A 20,866-nucleotide genomic window follows, 5' to 3' on the forward strand; every position below is an offset into this window, starting at 1 on the left:
CTTCTCCTCATTTTCAAAATTATAATTTATTAACGCAAACTGTTCCCCTGCAACGCTGATTCCAGTCGGGTCGGGTTGGGTCTGGTTACGGAAATGGATGAAAAAAAGGCCCACGTTCCGCTCCGTTGCGTACTACACGTCAGCCCATTGCATTTAGCAGGAGTGGTCTATCTTGCTCCGCTATAGGATCTTTGGTGCAGGCCATGGAGTGCAGCCCATGGAGTGCAGCAGCAGCACCTCGCCCATGATCCCGTCGGTCTGTGAAAAGGAACAAGACACACCACCTCATCCCACATTATCTTATTTAGTTTAGTTTAGAGACACAGCGCAGAAACAGGCCCTTCGGCGCACCGACCAGCGATCCCCGCGCCGACCAGCGATCCCCGCGCCGACCAGCGATCCCCGCACAGTAACACTCGGGACAATTTGTACAATTTGACCTGCACATGTTTGGAGTGTGGGACGAAACCGGAGTGCCCGGAGAAAACCCACGCGGGTCACGGGGAGAACGTGCAAACTCCGTAACCGGAATCGAACCTGGGCGTCTCCGGTGATGTACGGCAGCAACTCTACCGCTGCGCCACGCCACCGTGCCGCCAGACGACCTTCAACCCTTCAAAGTTTGACCTCCCCAAGTAGGTACAAGATCGATAGACCCAAAGTGATGGGGTAACTCAGCAGGTCAGGCGAGCAGCATCTCTGGAGGAAAAAAAGGATGGGTGGCGTTTTGTTTCGAGACCCTGCTCCAAACTGCGACGACATCACCGTGACCCATATCAACATCAGACGAGACAATATTCTGCCCACATTGACATAACTGCATTAAAGCGTGCAAGAAATTCAAGTGCATTGAATTCTAGGTATCTAAATTATTTACAATAACTTAAAAATGCCTTCTCGTCACCTACAGAGGTGGAGGGCGTGACAAAAAAAAACAACTATTTCTGCCACATGGCAGAACTGAAAGTAGGTTTCATCGTAAGGTTCGGTTTGCATTGATTGTTGCTTGTAGGTTACTGACTGGCAAGTATTCTCAGACAAGGTTCCTGGCGATGGGTTGAAGCAACTTGGGCTACTGTTAGAGATGGAAGATGATGATGATAATGATGACTACAAAACTCTGGGGGCGCGCACTGCTCTGCACCCCCCCCCCCCCCACAAAACGTCCAGTTGCCTTGGTCCAACCACCGACACGACCGAGATGAGAGAAGAAGGTGGAAGCTGTCCGACCTTCTTCCAGCTGAGACGTCCCCAATCCAACCGCTCATCGATTTACGAAAACGGCCTTTTCAATTCCATTCAGGATTTTTTTTTTTTCAAAATGTTCTTTTGAGCAAGCACTAGGCCTCGTCTGGAGAAGACGGGACCCAATTGAGTTGGGAGAGACACAGGAGTTGCGATATTGGGTCGGGAACAACTGTTGAGTTGAGTATAGGAGCAAAGAGGTCCTTCTGCAGTTGTACACCAGAGCCCTAGTGAGACCACACCTGGAGTATTGTGTGCAGTTTTGGTCCCCTAATTTGAGGAAGGACATTCTTGCTGTTGAGGGAGTGCAGCGTAGGTTTACAAGGTTAATTCCCGGGATGGCGGGACTGTCATATGCTGAGAGAATGGTTTTGAATGCTCTGGAGTTTAGAAGGATGAGAGGGCATCTTATTGAAACATAAGATTATTAAGGGTTTGGACACGTTAGAGGCGGGAAACATGTTCCTGATGTTGGGAGGAGTCCTGAACCACGGGCCACAGTTCAAGAATAAAGGGGTAACCCATTTAGAACAGAGACAAGGAAACACTTTTTCTCACAGAGAGTTGCGAGTCTGTGGAATTCTCTGCCTCAGAGGGCGGTTCTCTGGATAATTTCAAGAGAGGGCTCTTAAAGATAGCGGAGTCAGGGGATATGGGGAAAAGGCAGGAATGGGGTACTGATTGGGGATGATCAGCCATGATCACATTGAATGGCGGTGCTGGCTCGGAGGGCCGAATGGCCTACTCCTGCACCTATTGGCTATTCCCGATAATCCAATTTTCCTGCTCTACACCCACCTTATCTGACCCCCCCCCCCCCCACCAGCGACTGTTCGCATGAATACTAAACTTCCCCTGACTATACAGCAGTAGGGACAAGATGGTCTGCTGTTTAACATGGCGATATCACCCCAGGAAGTCGGATGGCCTGAACGAAACGGAGGAGAGAATTGGCGGAGCCCGTCTTGAGACGATAATATTTGGCACGTGAAAACATTTAGGGAAGGGGTTGTCTTCCAGCAGGGTGACGATGTCTTGTGGGTGATGGTGGAAGGTGAACAAGTAGCCAAGTCCCACACTCAAGCCAGAGGGAGTTTTTTTTTGTTTTTTTGCGCCATTTGATCCTGAGGGCAAAGTTCAGTCCTGAGGTCAACAGTCACGGCAGTGAGCCAAGCGGATTCGCCTGTTTTCCGCCCGTGAAGTCGGGCGGACGATTTTTTTTCTTCGTTGTTTTATTACCTCTCGGCTCGGATCTTGTACCTCAGAACGAAGTAGGCGATGAGGCGGAGGGAGACAAAGAAGATGCCGAGGACAATAAAATCGACGTAAAGTTTGGCGTGCTCCACGTCAAGCTCTTTCAAAATGGCCTTCGACTTCTGGAAGTGACAGGTGGCGGCCTCCTCGCAGTGGAGGTCCTCGCGGTCCAGCCCGTAGATGGACAGGATGACGCCTTCAAAGCCGTACCTGCGCGGGAGACACAACGCGGTCAATCACTCACGGAGCGCGGAGCCTGGAACAGCACGGCGGCGGGCCCTTCGGCCCACCTTCCGTGCCCACACGACGGCCAAGACTGGAGTAACCTCGTCTCGCCAGTCTGAGGACGTCCCCTATTCCTTGGAAAATGGTCCCAACTCTGGAGTTTAGAAGGATGAGAGGGGATCTCATTGAAACATATACTTTTAATAAGGGTTTGGACACGCTAGAGGCAGGAAACGTGTTCCCGATGTTGGGGGAGTCCGGAACCAGGGGCCCCACAGTTTAAGAATAAGGGGCAAGCCATTTAGAACAGAGACAAGGAAACACTTTTTCTCACAGAGAGTTGTGAGTCTGTGGAATTCTCTGCCTCAGAGGGCGGTGGAGGTCGGTTCTCTGGATACTTTCAAGAGAGAGCTGGATAGGGCTCTTAAAGATAGCGGGGTCGGGGGATATGGGGAGAAGGCAGGAACGGGTGGATGAAGGGCTGAATGGCCTACTCCTGCACCTATTGTCTAATGTAATTCAGCGGGTCATGCAGCATCTCTGGAGAAAAGGAATGGGTGATGTTTTGGGTCGAGACCCTTCTTCAGACTGAAACGCCACTTCCTTCTCTCCAGAGATGCTGTCTGACCCGCTGTTATTCCAGCTTTGTGTGTCTATCTTCGGTTTAAACCAGCATCTGACACCAAATGTCTCTCAATTTTTCCTCAACGACCTCCTCCAGCAGCTCATACCATACATACAGCCACCACCCTAAGTGTGAAAAAGTTGCCCCTCAGGTTCCTATTAAATCTTTCTCTGTCCCCTCACCTTAAACTCATGTCCTTTAGAAATTGAATTTAGACGGATGAGAGGGATTCGTATAGAAACATCGAAAATTCTTCAGGGATTGGACAGGCTAGATGCAGGAAAAATGTTCCCCAAGTTGGGGGAGTCCAGAACCAGGGGTCACAGGTTAAGAGTAAGGGGTCGGCCATTTTGGACTGAGTGGAGGAAAGACCTTTTCACCCAGAGAGTTGTGAATCTGTGGGATTCTCTGCCACAGAAGGCAGTGGAGGCCGATTCACTGGATGTTTTCAAGAGAGAGTTAGATTTAGCTCTTGGGGCTAAAAGAATCGAGGGATATGGGGAGAAAGCAGGAATGGGGTACTGGGGGATTTTGGATGATCAGCCACGGTCATATTGAATGGCGGTGCTGGCTCGAGGGGCCGAATGGCCTACTCCTGCCCCGATTTTCTATGTTTCTATGCCTTCTGGTTCACAATTCCCCTACTCTGGGCAAGAGACCCTGTGCGTGCCAGCTCCTGTTATTGGGGGAAGTCCCGCGATGTTTGCGTGCTTGCATCTACCTGACATACGATATGTAGGACATCCACTGAAGGTATTTGGGGATGGTGTCAAAACTGACAAAGAATCCGGAGAAGAGTAACACTGGGATGGCCGTCACCGGTCCCACAAACGTAGCCACCTGCGGACGGCAAGTAAAGGGTTAATGCAACCTGATGAACAAAGGGGAAGGGGGGGGATGGAGAGGGGCGGAGGGAGAGGGAGAGGGAGAGGGAGAGGGAGAGGGAGAGGGAGAGGGATGAGGGAGAGGGAGAGGAGGGAGGGTGAGAGAGGGAGAGGGAGAGGGATGGGAGGGGTGGGGAGAGGGAGGGGAAGAGGGACGAAGGGTGAGAGGGAGGGAGAGGGAACGAGAGAGGGAGGGGAGAGGGAGGAGGGAGGGGGGAGAGGGGGAGGGAGAGGGAGAGGGAGAGGGGGAGGGAGGGGGGCGGAGGGGGAGGGGGAGGGGAGGGGGAGGGGGAGGGGAGGGAGAGAGGAGGGAGGGGGAGGGGAGGGGAGGGGGGAGGGAGAGGGAAGGGGGAGGGAGAGGGGGGGGAGGGAGAGGGGGGGGAGGGAGAGGGAAGGGGGGGAAGAGGGAGGGGGGAGGGAGAGGGGAAGGGGGAGGGAGAGGGGGGAGGGAGAGGGAAGGGGGAAAGAAGAGGGAGGGGGGGAGGGAGGGAGAGGGAAGGGGGGAGGAGGGAGGGGGAGGGAGAGGGAAGGGGGGCGGGGAGAGGGGAGGGAGGGAGAGGGAAGGGGGGGGAGAGGGAGGGAAGGGGAGGGGGGGGAGGGAGAGGGAAGGGGGAGGAAGAGGGAAGGGGGAGGGAAGAGGGAAGGGGGAGGAAGAGGGAAGGGGGAGGAGGAGGGAAGGGGGAGGAAGAGGGAAGGGGGAGGGGGAGGGGGAAGGGGAAGGAGAGGGAGGGGGGGGAGGGAGAGGGAGGGGGGGAGGGGGAGGGAGAGGGGGAGGGAGGGGGGAGGGGAGGGGGGGGGGGGAGGGGAGGGGGGGGGGAGGGGAGGGGGGGGAGGGAGGGGGGAGAGAGAGGGGGGGAGAGGGAGGGGGGCATAGGGAAGGGCAGAGGGAGGGGGGAGAGGGGAGAGGGAGAGGGATGGAGGGGGGAGGGGGATAGAGAGGGACAGGGAGGGAGGGGAGAGGGAGGGAGAGGAAGAGGGAGAGGGAGGGAGCGGGAGAGAGATGAAGAGGGTTGACGATGCAAGATCAGCCTTTGACCACTGACCTGAAGCGATGTGGAGGCTGCCCCTATCAGGAGGCCCAGGGACTGGGCCACGAGGGATGTCATTGTGCCCAGGGCCGCAAAGAGAATGAATCGGTGAGCCTCGCAGGGCTGAGCGGTCATCCAGTAGACGATGCTGCAGTACGCCACGGGGAACATCACCTGCGCACACACACACACACACAACGGGCCAGAACATGAAACAATTTGGAATGGAGGAGTACATCAGCGCTGCAGTTGTGTAATCCTTCTGCTAATTCAGGGACACTTTTGCCGTTGGGAACACGGTGGCGCAGCGATAGAGTTGCCGCCTTACAGCGTTTTCAGCGCCGGAGACCCGGGTTCGATCCCGACTACGGGCGCTGTCTGTGCGGAGTTTGTACGTTTGTTCTCCCCGTGGGATTTCTGCGAGACCTTCGGTTTCCTCCCACACTCCAAAGACGTACAGGTTTGTAGGTTAATTGGCTTGGTGTACGTGTAAATTGCCCCTTGTATGTGTAGGATAGTGTTAGTGTGCGGGGATCGCTGGCCGGTGCGGACTCGGTGGGGCCGAAGGGCCTGTTTCTGTGCTGTATCTCTAAAATTAGCATCAGGTTGCAGTTAGACACAAAACGCTGGAGAAACTCAGCAGGTAAGGCGGCATCTACGAAGAAGGGTCTCGACCCGAAACGGCGCCCATTCCTTCTCTCCATAGATGATGCCTCACCCGCTGAGTGTCTCCAGCACTTTGTGTCTCCCTTCGATCTTACCAGCATCTGCAGTTCTTTCAGGTTGCCATACCTGGAAGGGAACGTCAGCCATTGTCTTTGCCATGTAGTAGGCCTTCAGGCTGTACCAGTAATTCAGGTGTTCCCGCAGAAACACTCCCATCTCCAGCGGAACTGCAAGGAGGAAAGAGACAGAACAAACCCCATAAGTTTCCACGTTCCATGAGCAGAATTAGGCCATTCGGCCCATCAAGTCCACTCCGCCATTCAATCATGGCTGATCTAGCTCTGGTGGCGCAGCGGTAGAGTCGCTGCCTTACAGCGAAAGCTGCGCCGGAGACCCGGGTTCGATCCCGACTATGGGCGCTGTCTGTACGGAGTTTGCACGTTCTCCCCGTGACCTGCGTGGGTTTTCTCCGAGATCTTCAGTTTCCTCCCACACTCCAAAGACGTACAGGTTTGTAGGTTAATTGGCCTGGCAAATGTAAAAACTGTCCCTAGTGGGTGCAGGATAGTGTTAGTGTGCGGGGATCGCTGGTCGGCACGGACCCAGTGGGCCGAAGGGCCTGTTTCCGCTCTGTATCTCTAAACTAAACTAAAAAAAATCCCAACCCCATACAGAGTTGGATAATCAGCCGTGATCATATGGCGGTGCAGGCCCGAAGGGCCGAATGGCCTACTCCTGCACCTATTTTCTATGTTTCCTGTCTTCTCCCCATCACCCCTGACTAATCAAATACCCATCAATCAAAAGTCTCAGTGCTGGGACCCCAGTTATTTACAATTATATATTAACGATTTAGACAAAGGAATTAAATGTGACATCTCCAAGTTTGCGGATGACACAAAGCTGGGTGGCAGTGTGAGGTGTGAGGAGGATGCTATGAGGCTGCAGGGTGACTTGGGTCGGTCGGGAGAGTGGGCAGATGTAGTATAATGTGGATCAATCTATCTCTCCCTCCTAACACCATTCTCCTGCCTTCTCCCCATGACTCCTGACACCCGTGCTAATCAAGAATCTATCTATGCCTTAAAAATATCCATTGACTTGGCCTTCCACAGCCATCCGTGACAAAGAGTTCGACAGCCTTCGGGGCGATGAGATGACCCTGAGGTCGCACATAAGCCAAGATCGCTCCAATCAATCTTAAGGGGCTGTCCCACTGTGGCAACCTAACTGGCGAGTTTGGAAGAGCTTGAAAAAAATGCGACTAACTTCGGGAAAATTGGACACCCAATAGTGGAGAGTGAAGATGATCTCCTTCGACCTCCCTGCCACTATGATGAAGACTATCTACGACTACCTTCGACTACCCTCGACTAACATGCCGACCTACTACGACCTACTTCGACTAAAGCTACGAGTAAAAAAAGTATCGATCTTATCCATGGCGACCTTTTTTTACTCGTGGGCATTTTGTAACCTATTGAAAAATACTCCGCGACCTAGCAGAGGTCTCGAGTACGCGGGGACTGCTCTCGAGCATGAAGGAGAGTTACGAAGACCTCCTAGGACCTCGAGTCGACCTTGCTGCGAGTACGAGTCGAGGGCAAACTCGCCAGAACTCGCGGATTAGGTCACCCAAGTGGGACAGCCCCTTTAGGACAGCTGGTAGACAACACCGCTGACTCGCAACACCAGAGGCCCAGGTTCGATTCCGATCTCGGCTATTGCCTGTGTGCGGAGTTTGTACATTCTCCCTGTGACCGTACAGTTTCCAATGGGCGACTTTGGTTTCCTCCCACATCCCAAAGACGTGTGGGTTTGTAGGTTAATCGGCCCTCTGTAAATCGCCCCTAGTGTGTAGGGAGTGGATGCAAAATGTGTGATAACTGTGATCGATGGTCAGTGTGGACTCGATGGGCCGAAGGGCCTGTTTCCATGTTGGGTCAAAACTGAACTAAATAATCACCAGCAGCACGTGGCTAATCTAACATCACCATATAACCAGGGGATAGACACAAAGTGCTGGAGTAACTCAGCGGGTCAGGCAGCATCTCTGGAGAGCATGGATAGGTGACGTTTTGGGTCGAGACCTTTCTTCAGACTGAGAGTCAGGGGACAGGGAAACGAGAGGTATGAAAAGATACAGATACGAATAGTGAAACTATTAACTTGGGCAACTTACAACCCAGCAGCATGAATATTGATTTCTCCAATTTCAATTAACCCTTGCATTCTCTCTCTCTCTCTCTCTCTCTGTTCCTCCCCCACCCTAGTCGTCCTGCTAGTTTCACTGTTCGTATCCCTTCGCCATCACCTCTTCCGCAGCCAACAATGGACCATTGTGGGCTCCACCTTTCCTTGGTCATCGGCGCCGACTCCGATTTGTTCCGTACCTTTTCCTACCTCTGTTTTCCCTCTTCCCAAACTCTCAGTCTGAAGTAAGGCAGGACACGGTGGTGCAGCGGTAGAGTTGCTGCCTTACAGCGCCAGAGACCCGGGTTCGATCCTGACCACGGCCATTGTCAGTACGTTCTCCCCGTGACCTGCGTGGGTTTTCTCCGGGAGTTCCAGTCTCCTCCAAAAACGTACAGGTTTATAGGCTAATTGCCTTGGCAAAATTGTAAATTGTTCCTATATGTGTGTAGGGTGCTGTTAGTGTGCGGGGATCGCTGGTAGGAGCGGACTCGGTGGGCCGAAGGGCCTGTTTCCACGCTGCATCTCTAAACTAAACTAAAAATGTGTCGCAACCCAAAACCTCATATTTAGTTTAGTTTAGAGATACAGCGCAGAAACAGGCCCTTCAGTCCACCAGGTCCATGCCAACCATCGATCGCCGAATATTAACACTATCCTACACACACTGGGGACAATTTACATTTATACCAGCCCAATTAACCCACAAACCCGTACGTCTTTGGAGTGTGGGAGGAAACCGAAGATCTCGGATAAAACCCACGCAGGTCACGGGGAGAACGTACAAACTCCGTACAGACAGCACCCGTAGTCGGGATTGAACCCGGGTCTCCGGCGCTGCATTCGCTGCAAGGCACCAACTCTACCGCTGCGCCACCGTGACCCGCCCACTAAAAAACTCATCTTTACTCTCAAGCGTTTCTTGACGTCCTCTGAGGGAGGGCTGTATGTATATGTATGTATGTACTTAATTTATGAACCAGTGCTGTATAACGTTAGGAGCAGGGAGGTTCTACTGCAGTTGTACAGGATCTTGGTGAGACCACACCTGGAGTATTGCGTACAGTTTTGGTCTCCAAATCTGAGGAAGGACATTATTGCCATAGAGAGAGTGCAGAGAAGGTTCACCAGACTGATTCCTGGGATGTCAGGACTATCTTATGAAGAAAGACTGGATAGACTTGGTTTATACTCTCTAGAATTTAGGACATTGAGAGGGGATCTTACAGAAACGTACAAAATTCTTAAGGGGTTGGACAGGCTAGATGCAGGAAGATTGTTCCCGATGTTGGGAAGTCCAGGACAAGGGGTCACAGCTTAAGGATAAGGGGGAAATCCTTTAAAACCGAGATGAGAAAAACTTTTTTCACACAGAGAGTGGTGAATCTCTGGAACTCTCTGCCACAGAGGGTAGTCGAGGCCAGTTCATTGGCTATATTTAAGAGGGAGTTAGATGTGGCCCTTGTGGCTAAGCGGACCAGAGGGTATGGAGAGAAGGCAGGTACGGGATTTTGAGTTGGATGATCAGCCATGATCATATTGAATGGCGGTGCAGGCTTGAAGGGCCGAATGGCCTCTACTCCTGCACCTAATTTCTATGTTTCTATGTACTCGCTAGAAGTTAGAAGATTGAGGGGGGATCTTATAGAAACTTACAAAATTCTTAAGGGGTTGGACAGGCTAGATGCAGGAAGATTGTTCCCGATGTTGGGGAAGTCCAGAACAAGGGGTCACAGTTCAAGGATAAGTTGTTTTGTTAAATGTGCTATAGAAATAAAAGACTTGACTTGACTCGATTCCTTTTCTCCAGAGATGCTGCCTGACCCGCTGAGTTACCGCGGCGTGTTGTGTCTATCTTCAGAATAAACCAGCGTCTACACGGGCTGTTCGAGGCGCGCGCGTGTGTGTGCGCGACGATACTTACAGGTGAGGACAGTGGGCATGAGGGCAGCGAACATCAGGAAGAGCATGGAGAAGAAGAGGAAGCCAGAGTTGCTCAGCACTTTCTTGGCCTCGTTGCCGATGCCCAGGTAGAGGAGACCGATCAACAGGCCGATGCCAAGGTGTGAGATGATGCGCAGGTGAGTCAGCACCTAAACACACAACACAAACCATTCTGGTGCTTGTAGTGAAGGAGCTGAAGGGATTTGGGGCGGCACGGTGGGATTGTTGCCTTACAGCGCCAGAGACCCAGGTTCGATCCCGACTACGGGTTTACACCCCAGCGGTATGTACATGGACTTCTCCAATTTCAGGTAGTCCTTGCTTTCTCCCTCCTTCCCCTACCCTTCCCATCTCTCCCAAAGCCCAGTCTCCGCCTCTTCCTTTGTGATCATGGCTAATCATGCACACTCAGTAACCCGTGCCAGCCTTCTCCCCATATCCCTTGATTCTGCTAGCCCCACAGAGCTCTAACTCGCTTTTAAATTCATCCAGTGAATTGGCCTCCACTGCCCTCTGTGGCAGGGAATTCCACAAATTGACAACTCTCTGGGTGAAAACTTTTTTTCTCATCTCAGTTTTAAATGGCCTGCCCTTTATTCTTAGATTGTGGCCCCTGGCTCTGGACTCGACCAACATTGGGGAAATGTTTCCTGCAACAAGCTTATCCAGTCCTTTTATAATTTTATATGTTTCTATAAGATATTATAACAACATTTAAAAAGGTGTTTGGATGGGTACATAGGTAGGAAAGGTTTACAGGGATATGGGCCAAACAGGGGCAGATGGGACCTGTGCAGATGGGGCATGTTAGTCGGCGTAGGCTATGCTTTATGACTAACAACATTTAAGAGACATTTGAACAAGTGCATGCAAAGGTTTAGGGGGATACGGGCCAAACGCGGGCAGGTGGAGCCAAAGTGGATGGGGCATTTTTGTTGGCAGCGTAGGTTTACAAGGTTAATTCCCGGGATGGTGGGACTGTCATATGCTGAGAGAATGGAGCGGCTGGGCTTGTACACTCTGGAATTTAGAAGGATGAGAGGGCATCTTATTGAAACATATAAGATTATTAAGGGTTTAGACACGCTAGAAGCAGGAACCATGTTCCCGATGTTGGGGGAGTCCAGAACCAGGGGCCACACAGTTTAAAAATAAGGGGCAAGCCATTTTGAACGGAGACAAGGAAACACTTTTTCTCACAGAGAGTTGCGAGTCTGTGGAATTATATGCCGGTTCTCTGGATGCTTTCAAGAGAGAGCTAGATAGGCCTCTTAAAGATAGCAGAGTCAGGGGATATGGGGAGAAGGCAGGAACGGGGTACTGATTGTGGATGATCAGCCATGATCACATTGAATGTTGGTGCTGGCTCAAAGGGCCGAGTGGCCTACTCCTGCATCTATTGTCTATTGCATGGACAACTTGGACCACAGACAGTTTCCGTGCTATGTGACGCCGCGTTGAACGGTGAGTGGATGCCGCCATTGTCGCCGCCATTACCGAGTCTCTCATGATGCTGAGGAACGTCCTTTTGAAGAGAATGCAGAATTGTGTCAGGCAGCTGGCCGAGAAGCTGTGGCAGCCTTCCGACGGTGACGGGTCCTGGAAAAGACAAAAGATGAGACTTAGGGTCCTGTCCCACTTGACCATTTTTGCCGGTGACTGTCATGGTCGTAGCGGGTCGCCGAAAAACCGGCGGCAAACTGCGCCACCCTGGCGACAGGAGAAGTCAAGCTACGCTCATTGGCGTCAAGCCCACTACTTTCGCCGAAGATTTTTCAACATGTTGAAAATTTAGCGGCGATCAGAAAGACACTATGGCTTTTGGCAGCAACCACCGGCGAACATGTGGCGACAAATTAGTTGCCTAAAAAAAATTTAAGATTTTTTTTAAATTAGCACGCTCTGAGAAGATACTCTGGCCAATCCCGGGATCAGTCACGGGCCACGTCATGGATCTTGATAGTAGTTTAGTTTAGAGGTACAGCGCGGAAACAGGCCCTTCGGCCCACCGGGTCCGCGCCGACCAGCGATCCCCACGTATTAACACTATCCTACACACACACACACACACAGCAGGGACAATTTTTACACTTACAAAGCCAATTAACCTACATACCTGCGCGTCTTTGGAGTGTGGGAGGAAACCGAAGATCTCGGAGAAAAACCCTCATGTGTTTTTTTAGTTTAGAGATACAGCGCGGAAACAGGCCCTTCGGCCCATCCGGTCCACAGGGTTGATGGGGGGGTGGAGGGGAGGGGGGGGAGATGGGGAGGGGGGGGGGGGTAGAGGGGGGGGGGGAAGGGGTAGAGGGGGGCGAGGGGGAGAGAGGGGGAGGGGGGATGGGGGTTGGTGGAGGGGGGGGGAGGGATGGAGCGGAGGGGGGGGAGGGGGGAGGGGGGGGGCCTACCTCGATGGATGGTCGATGCCAAGGCATGGGACTCAGATCCTTGTCCTCACTCACTCTGTCCTTGCAGTCGGCGTCGCACTTCCCTTCCTGCACTGCTGTGACCAGCCTGGGGTTCTGCTCCCCGTGCTCCCCAGACGCGATCTCCATCACTGCGGGAGCAAGCACGAAGCGTCAGCCATCGCGCCAGACCGATTAAGCCTCCGGACTTCAGAGACACGGCGCGGAAACAAGCCCTTCGGCCCACTGAGTCCGCGCATCCCCCCCCCACTCCCCCGTACGCTAGCACTACCCTACACACACGAGGGACAATTTACAATTGACGAAAGCCAACTAGCCCACATACCCGTACGCGTTTGGAGCGTGGGAGGAAACCAGAGCGCCCGGAGAAAACCCACGCAGGTCACGGGGAGAACGTACGAACTTCCTGCATACAGTAACCGAGGTCAGGATCAAACCAGAGTCTCTACTCCACTAGCCCCTAGAGCTCTATCTAACTCTCTCTTAAATCCATCCAGTGATTTGGCCTCCACTGCCCTCTGTGAATTGCGTGAATTCCACAAATTCACAACTATGGGTGAAAAAGTTTTTTCTCACCTCAATATTAAATGGCCTCCCCTTTATTCCAAGACTGTGGCCCCTGATTCTAGACTCGCCCAACATTGGGAACTTTTTTCTCCAGCTAGCTTGTCCAGTCCTTTTATAATTTTATATGTTTCTATAAGATCCTTGCGTTGCTTTATAACCAACCGCAGGCCGTTCACCGCGCGAGATCTCACCGAAGTCAGCAGGGTTGTGGTAGGTGGGACAGTGTAGACCAATCTCCTTGAGATAAGGGACCAGGCTGCAGACGTTTCCCCGGTAAATGCACTGTCCCTGGCTCAGGACATAGAGCTGGGTAGAAAGAAAGGGATAACATTCGAGTTAAAGGCAATTTACTTCACCCCTCGATCGCCCTACCTTCTTTCTTTCCTTTTCTTCCTTAACAAGGGGGCTTGAACATCAGGCCATACATAGCAGCGACTACGGAGGCTCAGGGCTGAACAAGGGAGGTGGACTGTCTTATAACCATATAACAATTACAGCACTGCAATTGGAACTGGAGCTTAGAGAAATTGAATTTGAATTTTGTATTTGGAGTTTTTATTCAATTGGTCACAGATACATAGACAATAGACAGTAGGTGCAGGAGTAGGCCATTCGGCCCTTCGAGCCAGCACCGCCATTCACTGTGATATCATGGCTGATCATCCACAATCAATAGACAATAGGTGCAGGAGTAGGCTATTCAACCCTTCGAGCCATTCAGTACCCCGTTCCTGCCTTCTCCCCACATCCCCCGACTCCGCTATTTTTAAGAGCCCTACCTAGCTCTCTCTTGAAAGCATCCAGAGAACTATTCTTGCTATTGAGGGAGTGCAGCGTAGGTTCATCAGGTAAATTCCCGGGATGGCGGGACTGTCATATGCTGAGAGAATGGAGCGGCTGGGCTTGTACACTCTGGAATTTAGGATGAGGAGATCTTACTGAAACATATAAGATTTGTAAGGGTTTGGACACGCTAGAGGCAGGAAACATGTTCCCGATGTTGGGGGACTCCAGACCCAGGGGCCACAGTTTAAGAATAAGGGGCAAGCCATTTAGAACGGAGACGAGGAAACATTTTTTCTCACAGAGAGTGGCGAGTCTGTGGAATTCTCTGCCTAAGAGGGTGGTGGAGGCCGGTTCTCTGGATACTTTCAAGAGAGAGCTAGATGGGGCTCTTAACGATAGCGGAGTCAGAGGATATGGAGAGGAGGCAGGAACGGGGTCCTGATTGGGGATGATCAGCCATAATCAAAATGAATAGCGGTGCTGGCTCGAAGGGCTGAATGGCCTCCCCCATGCACATATTGTCTATTGGCACCAATAGTCAGGATCGAACATGGGTCTCTGGCACTGTGAGGCAGTAACTCTACCGCTGGGCCTCTGCACCCTGGTGCTGTCTCACCTGTTCAGCCAGCCTTCTCACTCCAGCCAGAGAGAGATAGATAGAATCCCCCCCATCAGCTTGACTACCTACGGGGGGGCGGGACTGTCGGACAGGAGGCGAGGGGGCAGTGGTGAACTGCAGGGAGCAGCCCGTCACTTGGGGCAAGGCCAGCGGAAGGAGAAACAGAGTTCAGATTCAGATTCAATTTTAATTGTCAGTGTCATTGTCAGTGTACAGTACAGAGACAACGAAATGCATTGCCTTGTGCGTTGTGCCTTACCTTGTCGAACAGCTCGAACAGCTTGGCGCTGGGCTGGTGGATGGTGCAGATCACGGTCCGTCCACCTTGTGCCAGGGACTTCATCTGAGACAGAACCTGGTAACACGACGAACTGTCCAGCCCACTGCAACCAAACACACACACAAGCTGAAATTGGTCCTCGCCAATGAACAGGTTGACCTGTGATGAGCGTTTGTCGGCACTGGGCCTGTACTCGCTGGAGTCTAGAAGAATGGGGCGCGGGGAACCTCATTGAAAGGTACAGAATAGTGAAAGGCTTGGATAGAGTGGATGTGGAGAGGATGTTTTCACTAGTGGGAGAGTCTAGGACTAGAGGTCACAGCCTTCAGGGCCAGTCCCACTTGGGCCGCCATTTACGCGACAGGCCGGTAGTGACTGACGTGCAACGGTCTCGCGCATCATCAAGCCTCCTCACGGCCGTCTGGAGCGCATGATGTCATTTGCAGATGGACACACAACGCTGGAGTAACTCAGCGGGACCGGCAACATCTCTGGAGAGAAGGAATGGATGATGTTTCGGGTCGAGTCTCTTCTTCAGTCTGAATTGCGAGCAATGTAAGGAATGATGATAAAACACACAGACACAGACACAGACACAGACACACACACACCTAAATCCTAGACTTCCAGAAGTCCGCAGGAACTGGAGGACAGAGATGTGTGGTGCATCCGTCACCGTTCCCATCGGAAACCAGCGCCACTGCGTCGCTAATGTGTGTAGTCGGCATGTTGGGCCGAAGGGACTGTTTTCCCCACACTGTACAAATGTGCAAACTCCACACAGACAGCACCTGAGGTCGGGATCGAACGGGGGGGGGGGGGGGGGGGGGGGGGTCACTGCTTTACCCTCTGCGCCGAGGCTGAGCAAAACCTACCTGGTCGGCTCGTCGAAAAACATGACAGGGGGGTTGTTCACCAGCTCGAGGGCAATGGCCAGACGCTTGCGTTGGCCTCCGGACAGGCTTCCGGTGCGGACGTTCGCACACTCCAGCAGTCCCAGAGCGGTGAGAATCTCCTTCACCTGTACACAGGTCAAAGAGGCTATGAGATTTACAACTTCGCAAGTGATTAGTACGGGTGTCGGGCGTGATGGGGAGAAGGCGGGAAAATGGGGTTCGGAGGGAGAGCTAGATCAGCCATGATCGAATGGCGGAGTAGACTTGAGACGCCCCCTACAGGTGAGATATTGCCTGCACTTCCTCTCTTCCAGCTTTCTCCCCTTGTCCTTGGTTCTTGGTCCTCCAAAATATTCCAAAAGGAATTTAAACTGGAGGTGGTGGAGGGAGGACTTAAACCAGAAAGGGTTATTGGGAAGAAAGAGCTACCTTAAATGTAGTTGCATCTGGTTGGGTAACTATAGTAGGGTGAAGACTAGTCCATGCTTTAATTGTGCGGGGGAAGAACGAATTGCTGTCTTGGTAACTGGGATCACAAATTGGATCAAATGCCCTCGTCTGCTCCTAATTGGTTTGGGTTTGGTGTAGGTTTTGTAGTCTATGTCAAGCTGACCATTTAACATTTTGTAAAAACAGGTCAAACGGTGAGCTTCACGTCTGTCTTGGAGAGGGTTCCACCCCAGAGAATTCAGAAGTTTGGTGACACCTCGCATCAACCACGATTAGTCTGAAGATGGTTCCCGACCCAAAATGTCATCTACCCACGTTCTCCACAGATGCTGCCTGACACGCTGAGTTACTCCAGCACTTTGTCTCTTTTTGTGTACCAGCATCTGCAGTTCCTTGTGCCTGCAAGGGGCTGGTACTCCGGATGAAGGGATTGTTCCACAAGGGAAAGCTGAGCAGTTTTGGCCTGTAATCTCCGGGAATTTAGGAAAACGAACCTTGACTTTAGACATTAGAGATACAGCGCGGAAACAGGCCGTTCGGCCCACTGAGTCCGCGCCGACCAGCGATTCCCTCCCGTACACTAACACTATCAGACACACTGGGGACAATTTACAATTTTACCGGAGCCAATTAACCTACAAACCTGTATGTCTTTGGAGTGTGGGAAGAAACCGGAGCACCCGGAGAAAACCCACGCAGGTCACGGGGAGAACGTACAAACTCCGTACAGACAGCGCCCGTAGTCAGGATCGAACCAGGGTCTCTGGCGCAGTGAGGCAGCAACTCTACCCGCTGCGCCACCGTGACACCCTATGATCGGCAGATCCTTTTGCTTATTGGTGGTTGGACCAGTGTTTGATGGACCCAAGTTGCCTGCCCTCTGGATCAGGCGAACTATCCACTCGACATGCAGCCATTATGTAGGGCGGGCATTATATTGGGAAGGGAGATGGCATCCGGAGGAATATGTAAGGAAAGAACCGCAGATGCTGGTTTAAACCGAAGATAGACACAAAAAGCTGGAGTAACTCAGCGGGACAGGCAGCATCTCTGGAGAGAAGGAATGGGTGTGACGTTTTGGGTTGAGACCCTTCTGAAGAAGAGTCTCGACCCGAAATGCCACACCCATTCCTTCTCTCCAGAGATGCCGCCTGTCCCGCTGAGTTACTCCAGCTTTTTGTGTCCATCTTTGGGTCAGGAGGAGCTAGGTTCAAGTTCAAGATGGGCCTCACCATTTCCCTCCGGCCTTCATCTTTCTCCTGGAGCTTCAGGTTTGCTGACACCTGAAACATAACGAAGACCATGTCACCACAAGTTGATTATAGGAGCAGGGAGGTTCTACTGCAGTTGTACAGGGTCTTGGTGAGACCACACCTGGAGTATTGCATACAGTTTTGGTCTCCAAATCGGAGGAAAGACATTCTTGCCATAGAGGGAGTACAGAGAAGGTTCACCAGACTGATTCCTGGGATGGCAGGACTTTGATATGAAGAAAGACTGGATAGACTTGGCTTGGACTCGCTAGAATTTAGAAGATTGAGGGGGGATCCTATAGACACTTACAAAATTCTTAAGGGATTGGACAGGCTAGATGCAGGAAGATTGTTCCTGATGTTGGGGAAGTCCAGAACAAGGGGTCACAGTTTAAGGATAAGGGGGAAGTCTTTTAGGACCGAGATGAGAAAATCATTTTTTACACAGAGAGTGGTGAATCTGTGGAATTCTCTGCCACAGAAGGTCGTTGAGGCCAGTTCATTGGCTATATTTAAGAGGTAGTTAGATGTGGCCCTTGTGGCTAAAGGTATCAGGGGGTATGGAGAGAAGGCAGGTACAGGATACCGAGTTGGATGATCAGCCATGATCATATTGAATGGCGGTGCAGGCTCGAAGGGCCGAATGGCCTACTCCTGAACCTATTGTCTATGTTTCCATGTCTCCAATGTCAGCGTCTGTACACAGATCTAATGTCAGTATGGTTGACTATAGTTCATTGTCACGTGTACTAAGATACTATGAAAAGCTTTTTTGTTGCGTGCTATCCAGTCTGCGTGTATAAGCTCAAGAGAGGAATCGATCAGGTAAATGCACAGAGTATTTTGCCCAGCGTCGGACAATCGAGAACCAGAGGACATAGGTTTAAGGCGAGAGGGGGGGGAAAGATTTACTAGGAATCTGAGGGGTAATCTATTTTATACAGAGGGTGGAGAGTGTATGGAAGGAGCTGTTGGAGAAGGTAGTTGAGGTAGATTTACAAGGTTAATTCCCGGGATGGCGGGACTGTCATATGCTGAGAGTAGCTGGAGTTTGTACACCTGGAGTTTAGAAAACGAATGGCATGTTGGCCTTTATAACAAGAGGAATCGAATATAGGAGCAAAGAGGTCCTTCTGCAGTTGTACAGAGCCCTAGTGAGACCACACCTGGAGTATTGTGTGCAGTTTTGGTCCCCTAATTTGATGAAAGACATTCTTGCTATTGAGGGAGTGCAGCATAGGTTTACAAGGTTAATTCCCGGGATGGCGGGACTGTCATATGCTGAGAGAATGGAGCTGCTGGGATTATACACCCTGGAGTTTAGAAGGATGAGAGGCTATCTCATTGAAACATGTAAGATTGTTAAAGGCTTGGACACGCTAGAGGCAGAAAACATGTTTCTGATGTTGGGGGAGTCCAGAAGCAGGGGCCACAGTTTAAGAATAAGGAGTAAGCCATTTGGAATGGAGACGAGGAAACACTTTTTCCACACAGAAAGTTGTGAGTCTGTGGAATTCTCTGCCTCAGAGGGTGGTGGAGGCAGGTTCTCCGGATGCTTTCAAGACAGAGCTGGATAGGGCTCTTAAAAATAGCGGAGTCAGGGAATATGGGGAGAAGGCAGGAACGGGGTAGTGATTGGGGATGATCAGCCATGATCACATTGAATGGCAGTGTTGGCTCAAAGGACCGAATGGCCTACTCCTGCACCTAATGTCTATTGTCTATTGAGGCAGGTACTATCGCAACGTTTATGAAACATTCAGATATATATGGATGGGGAAAGGTTGAGAGGGATGTGGGCCAAAGGCAGGCAGGTGGGACTAGTGTAGATGGGACATGTTGGGGAAGTTGGGCCGAAGGGCCTGCTTCCAAGCTGTATCAATCGAAGTCTGTGCTATCTCCAAACAGAGCGATGCCTTAAATCCATGCTGTACGAGTTTATGAATGTGAGGTTATCCATTTTGGTGGCAAAAACTGGAAAGCAGACTATTATCTAAATGGTGGCCGACTAGGAAAAGGGGAGATGAAGCGAGATCTGGGTGTCATGGTACACCAGTCATTGAAAGTAGGCATGCAGGTGCAGCAGGCAGTGAAGAAAGCGAATGGTATGTTAGCTTTCATAGCAAAAGGATTTGAGTATAGGAGCAGGGAGGTTCTACTGCAGTTGTACATGGTCTTGGTGAGACCACACCTGGAGTATTGCGTACAGTTTTGGTCTCCAAATCTGAGGAAGGACATTATTGCCATAGAGGGAGTGCAGAGAAGATTCACCAGTCTGATTCCTGGGATGTCAGGACTGTCTTATGAAGAAAGACTGGATAGACTTGGTTTATACTCTCTAGAATTTAGGAGAATGAGAGGGGATCTTATAGAAACTTACAAAATTCTTAAGGGGTTGGTCAGGCTAGATGCAGGAAGATTGCTCCCGCTGTTGGGGAAGTCCAGGACAAGGGGTCACAGCTTAAGGATAAGGGGGAAATCCTTTAAAAACCGAGATGACACACAGAGAGTGGTGAATCTCTGGAACTCTCTGCCACAGAAGGTAGTCGAGGCCACAGTTCATTGGCTATATTTAAGAGGGAGTTAGATGTGGCCCTTGTGGCTAAGGGGATCAGAGGGTATGGAGAGAAGGCAGGTACGGGATACTGAGCTGGATGATCAGCCATGATCATATTGAATGGCGGTGCAGGCACGAAGGGCCGAATGGCCTACTCCTGCACCTAATTTCTATGTTTTTATGAAGGTGCTCCTGAGATGTAGGCTCAAGTGAATGGAGCCAGGCGTATGCAACATGTTGCAGTGGTACAGGGTGGCAGCGGCATTGACCTACCATCATGGCCTCTTGGACGGTGAGGTGGGGGAGCAACATGTCATCTTGCATGATGTAGCAGGAGACCTTGCGGAAGGATCGGAGCTCGCGAGGACGGCCATTGATCAAGACCTGGCCTTTCATTCCCGTCTCTCTGTACGAAGGATCACAAAGAACAAGGCATGATCAGTATCTCAACCCGACATTAAAGGATTATTAACAAATGGACTTCCAATAATACTGCCAGATATAACCAGAAAAAGTCAGAAACACTGTTTAGTGTAGTTTAGTTTAGTGATAATTTGGGGAAGGACTTTCTTGCTATTGAGGGAGTGCAACGTAGGTTTACAAGGTTAATTCCCGGGAATGGCGGGACTGTCATATGCTGAGAGAATGAAGCAGCTGGGCTTGTACACTCTGGATTTTAGAAGGATGAGAGGAGATCTCATTGAAACATATAAGATTGTCAAGGGTTTGGACACACTAGAGGCAAGAAACGTGTTCCCGATGTTGGGGGAGTCCAGAATCAGGGGCCACACAGTTTAAGAATAAGGAGTAAGCCATTTAGAACGGAGATGAGGAAATGCTTTTTCTCACAGAGTGGTGAGTCTGTGGAATTCTCTGCCTCAGAGGGCGGTGGAGGCAGGTTCGCTCGCTGACTACGGGTGCTGTCTGTACGGAGTTTGCACGTTCTCCCTGTGACCTGCGTGGGATTT

The 20,866-nt window shown here is 51.4% G+C and overlaps 1 protein-coding gene across 1 annotated transcript in view; it reads right to left on the reverse strand.

Annotated features, from left to right (window-relative positions):
* Positions 1-1,157: 1,157 nt before the first annotated feature.
* The window catches only part of abcg1 (ATP-binding cassette, sub-family G (WHITE), member 1), a 38,001-nt gene continuing 18,292 nt past the window's right edge, over positions 1,158-20,866 (reverse strand). The window contains exons 4-15 of the mRNA XM_055645242.1: positions 20,172-20,304; positions 17,321-17,371; positions 15,618-15,763; positions 14,722-14,845; positions 13,249-13,363; positions 12,473-12,621; positions 11,562-11,663; positions 10,045-10,213; positions 6,054-6,154; positions 5,277-5,435; positions 4,071-4,189; positions 1,158-2,709 (exon numbers count right to left, since the gene is read on the reverse strand). Coding sequence (XP_055501217.1) covers positions 2,481-2,709; positions 4,071-4,189; positions 5,277-5,435; positions 6,054-6,154; positions 10,045-10,213; positions 11,562-11,663; positions 12,473-12,621; positions 13,249-13,363; positions 14,722-14,845; positions 15,618-15,763; positions 17,321-17,371; positions 20,172-20,304 — 1,597 coding nt within the window. The 3' untranslated portion in view covers positions 1,158-2,480. The remainder of the gene's footprint in view (positions 2,710-4,070; positions 4,190-5,276; positions 5,436-6,053; positions 6,155-10,044; positions 10,214-11,561; positions 11,664-12,472; positions 12,622-13,248; positions 13,364-14,721; positions 14,846-15,617; positions 15,764-17,320; positions 17,372-20,171; positions 20,305-20,866) is intronic.

The sequence above is a fragment of the Leucoraja erinacea genome, chromosome 13, assembly GCF_028641065.1.
Source record: "Leucoraja erinacea ecotype New England chromosome 13, Leri_hhj_1, whole genome shotgun sequence".
In the NCBI taxonomy this organism is placed as follows: domain Eukaryota; kingdom Metazoa; phylum Chordata; class Chondrichthyes; order Rajiformes; family Rajidae; genus Leucoraja; species Leucoraja erinaceus.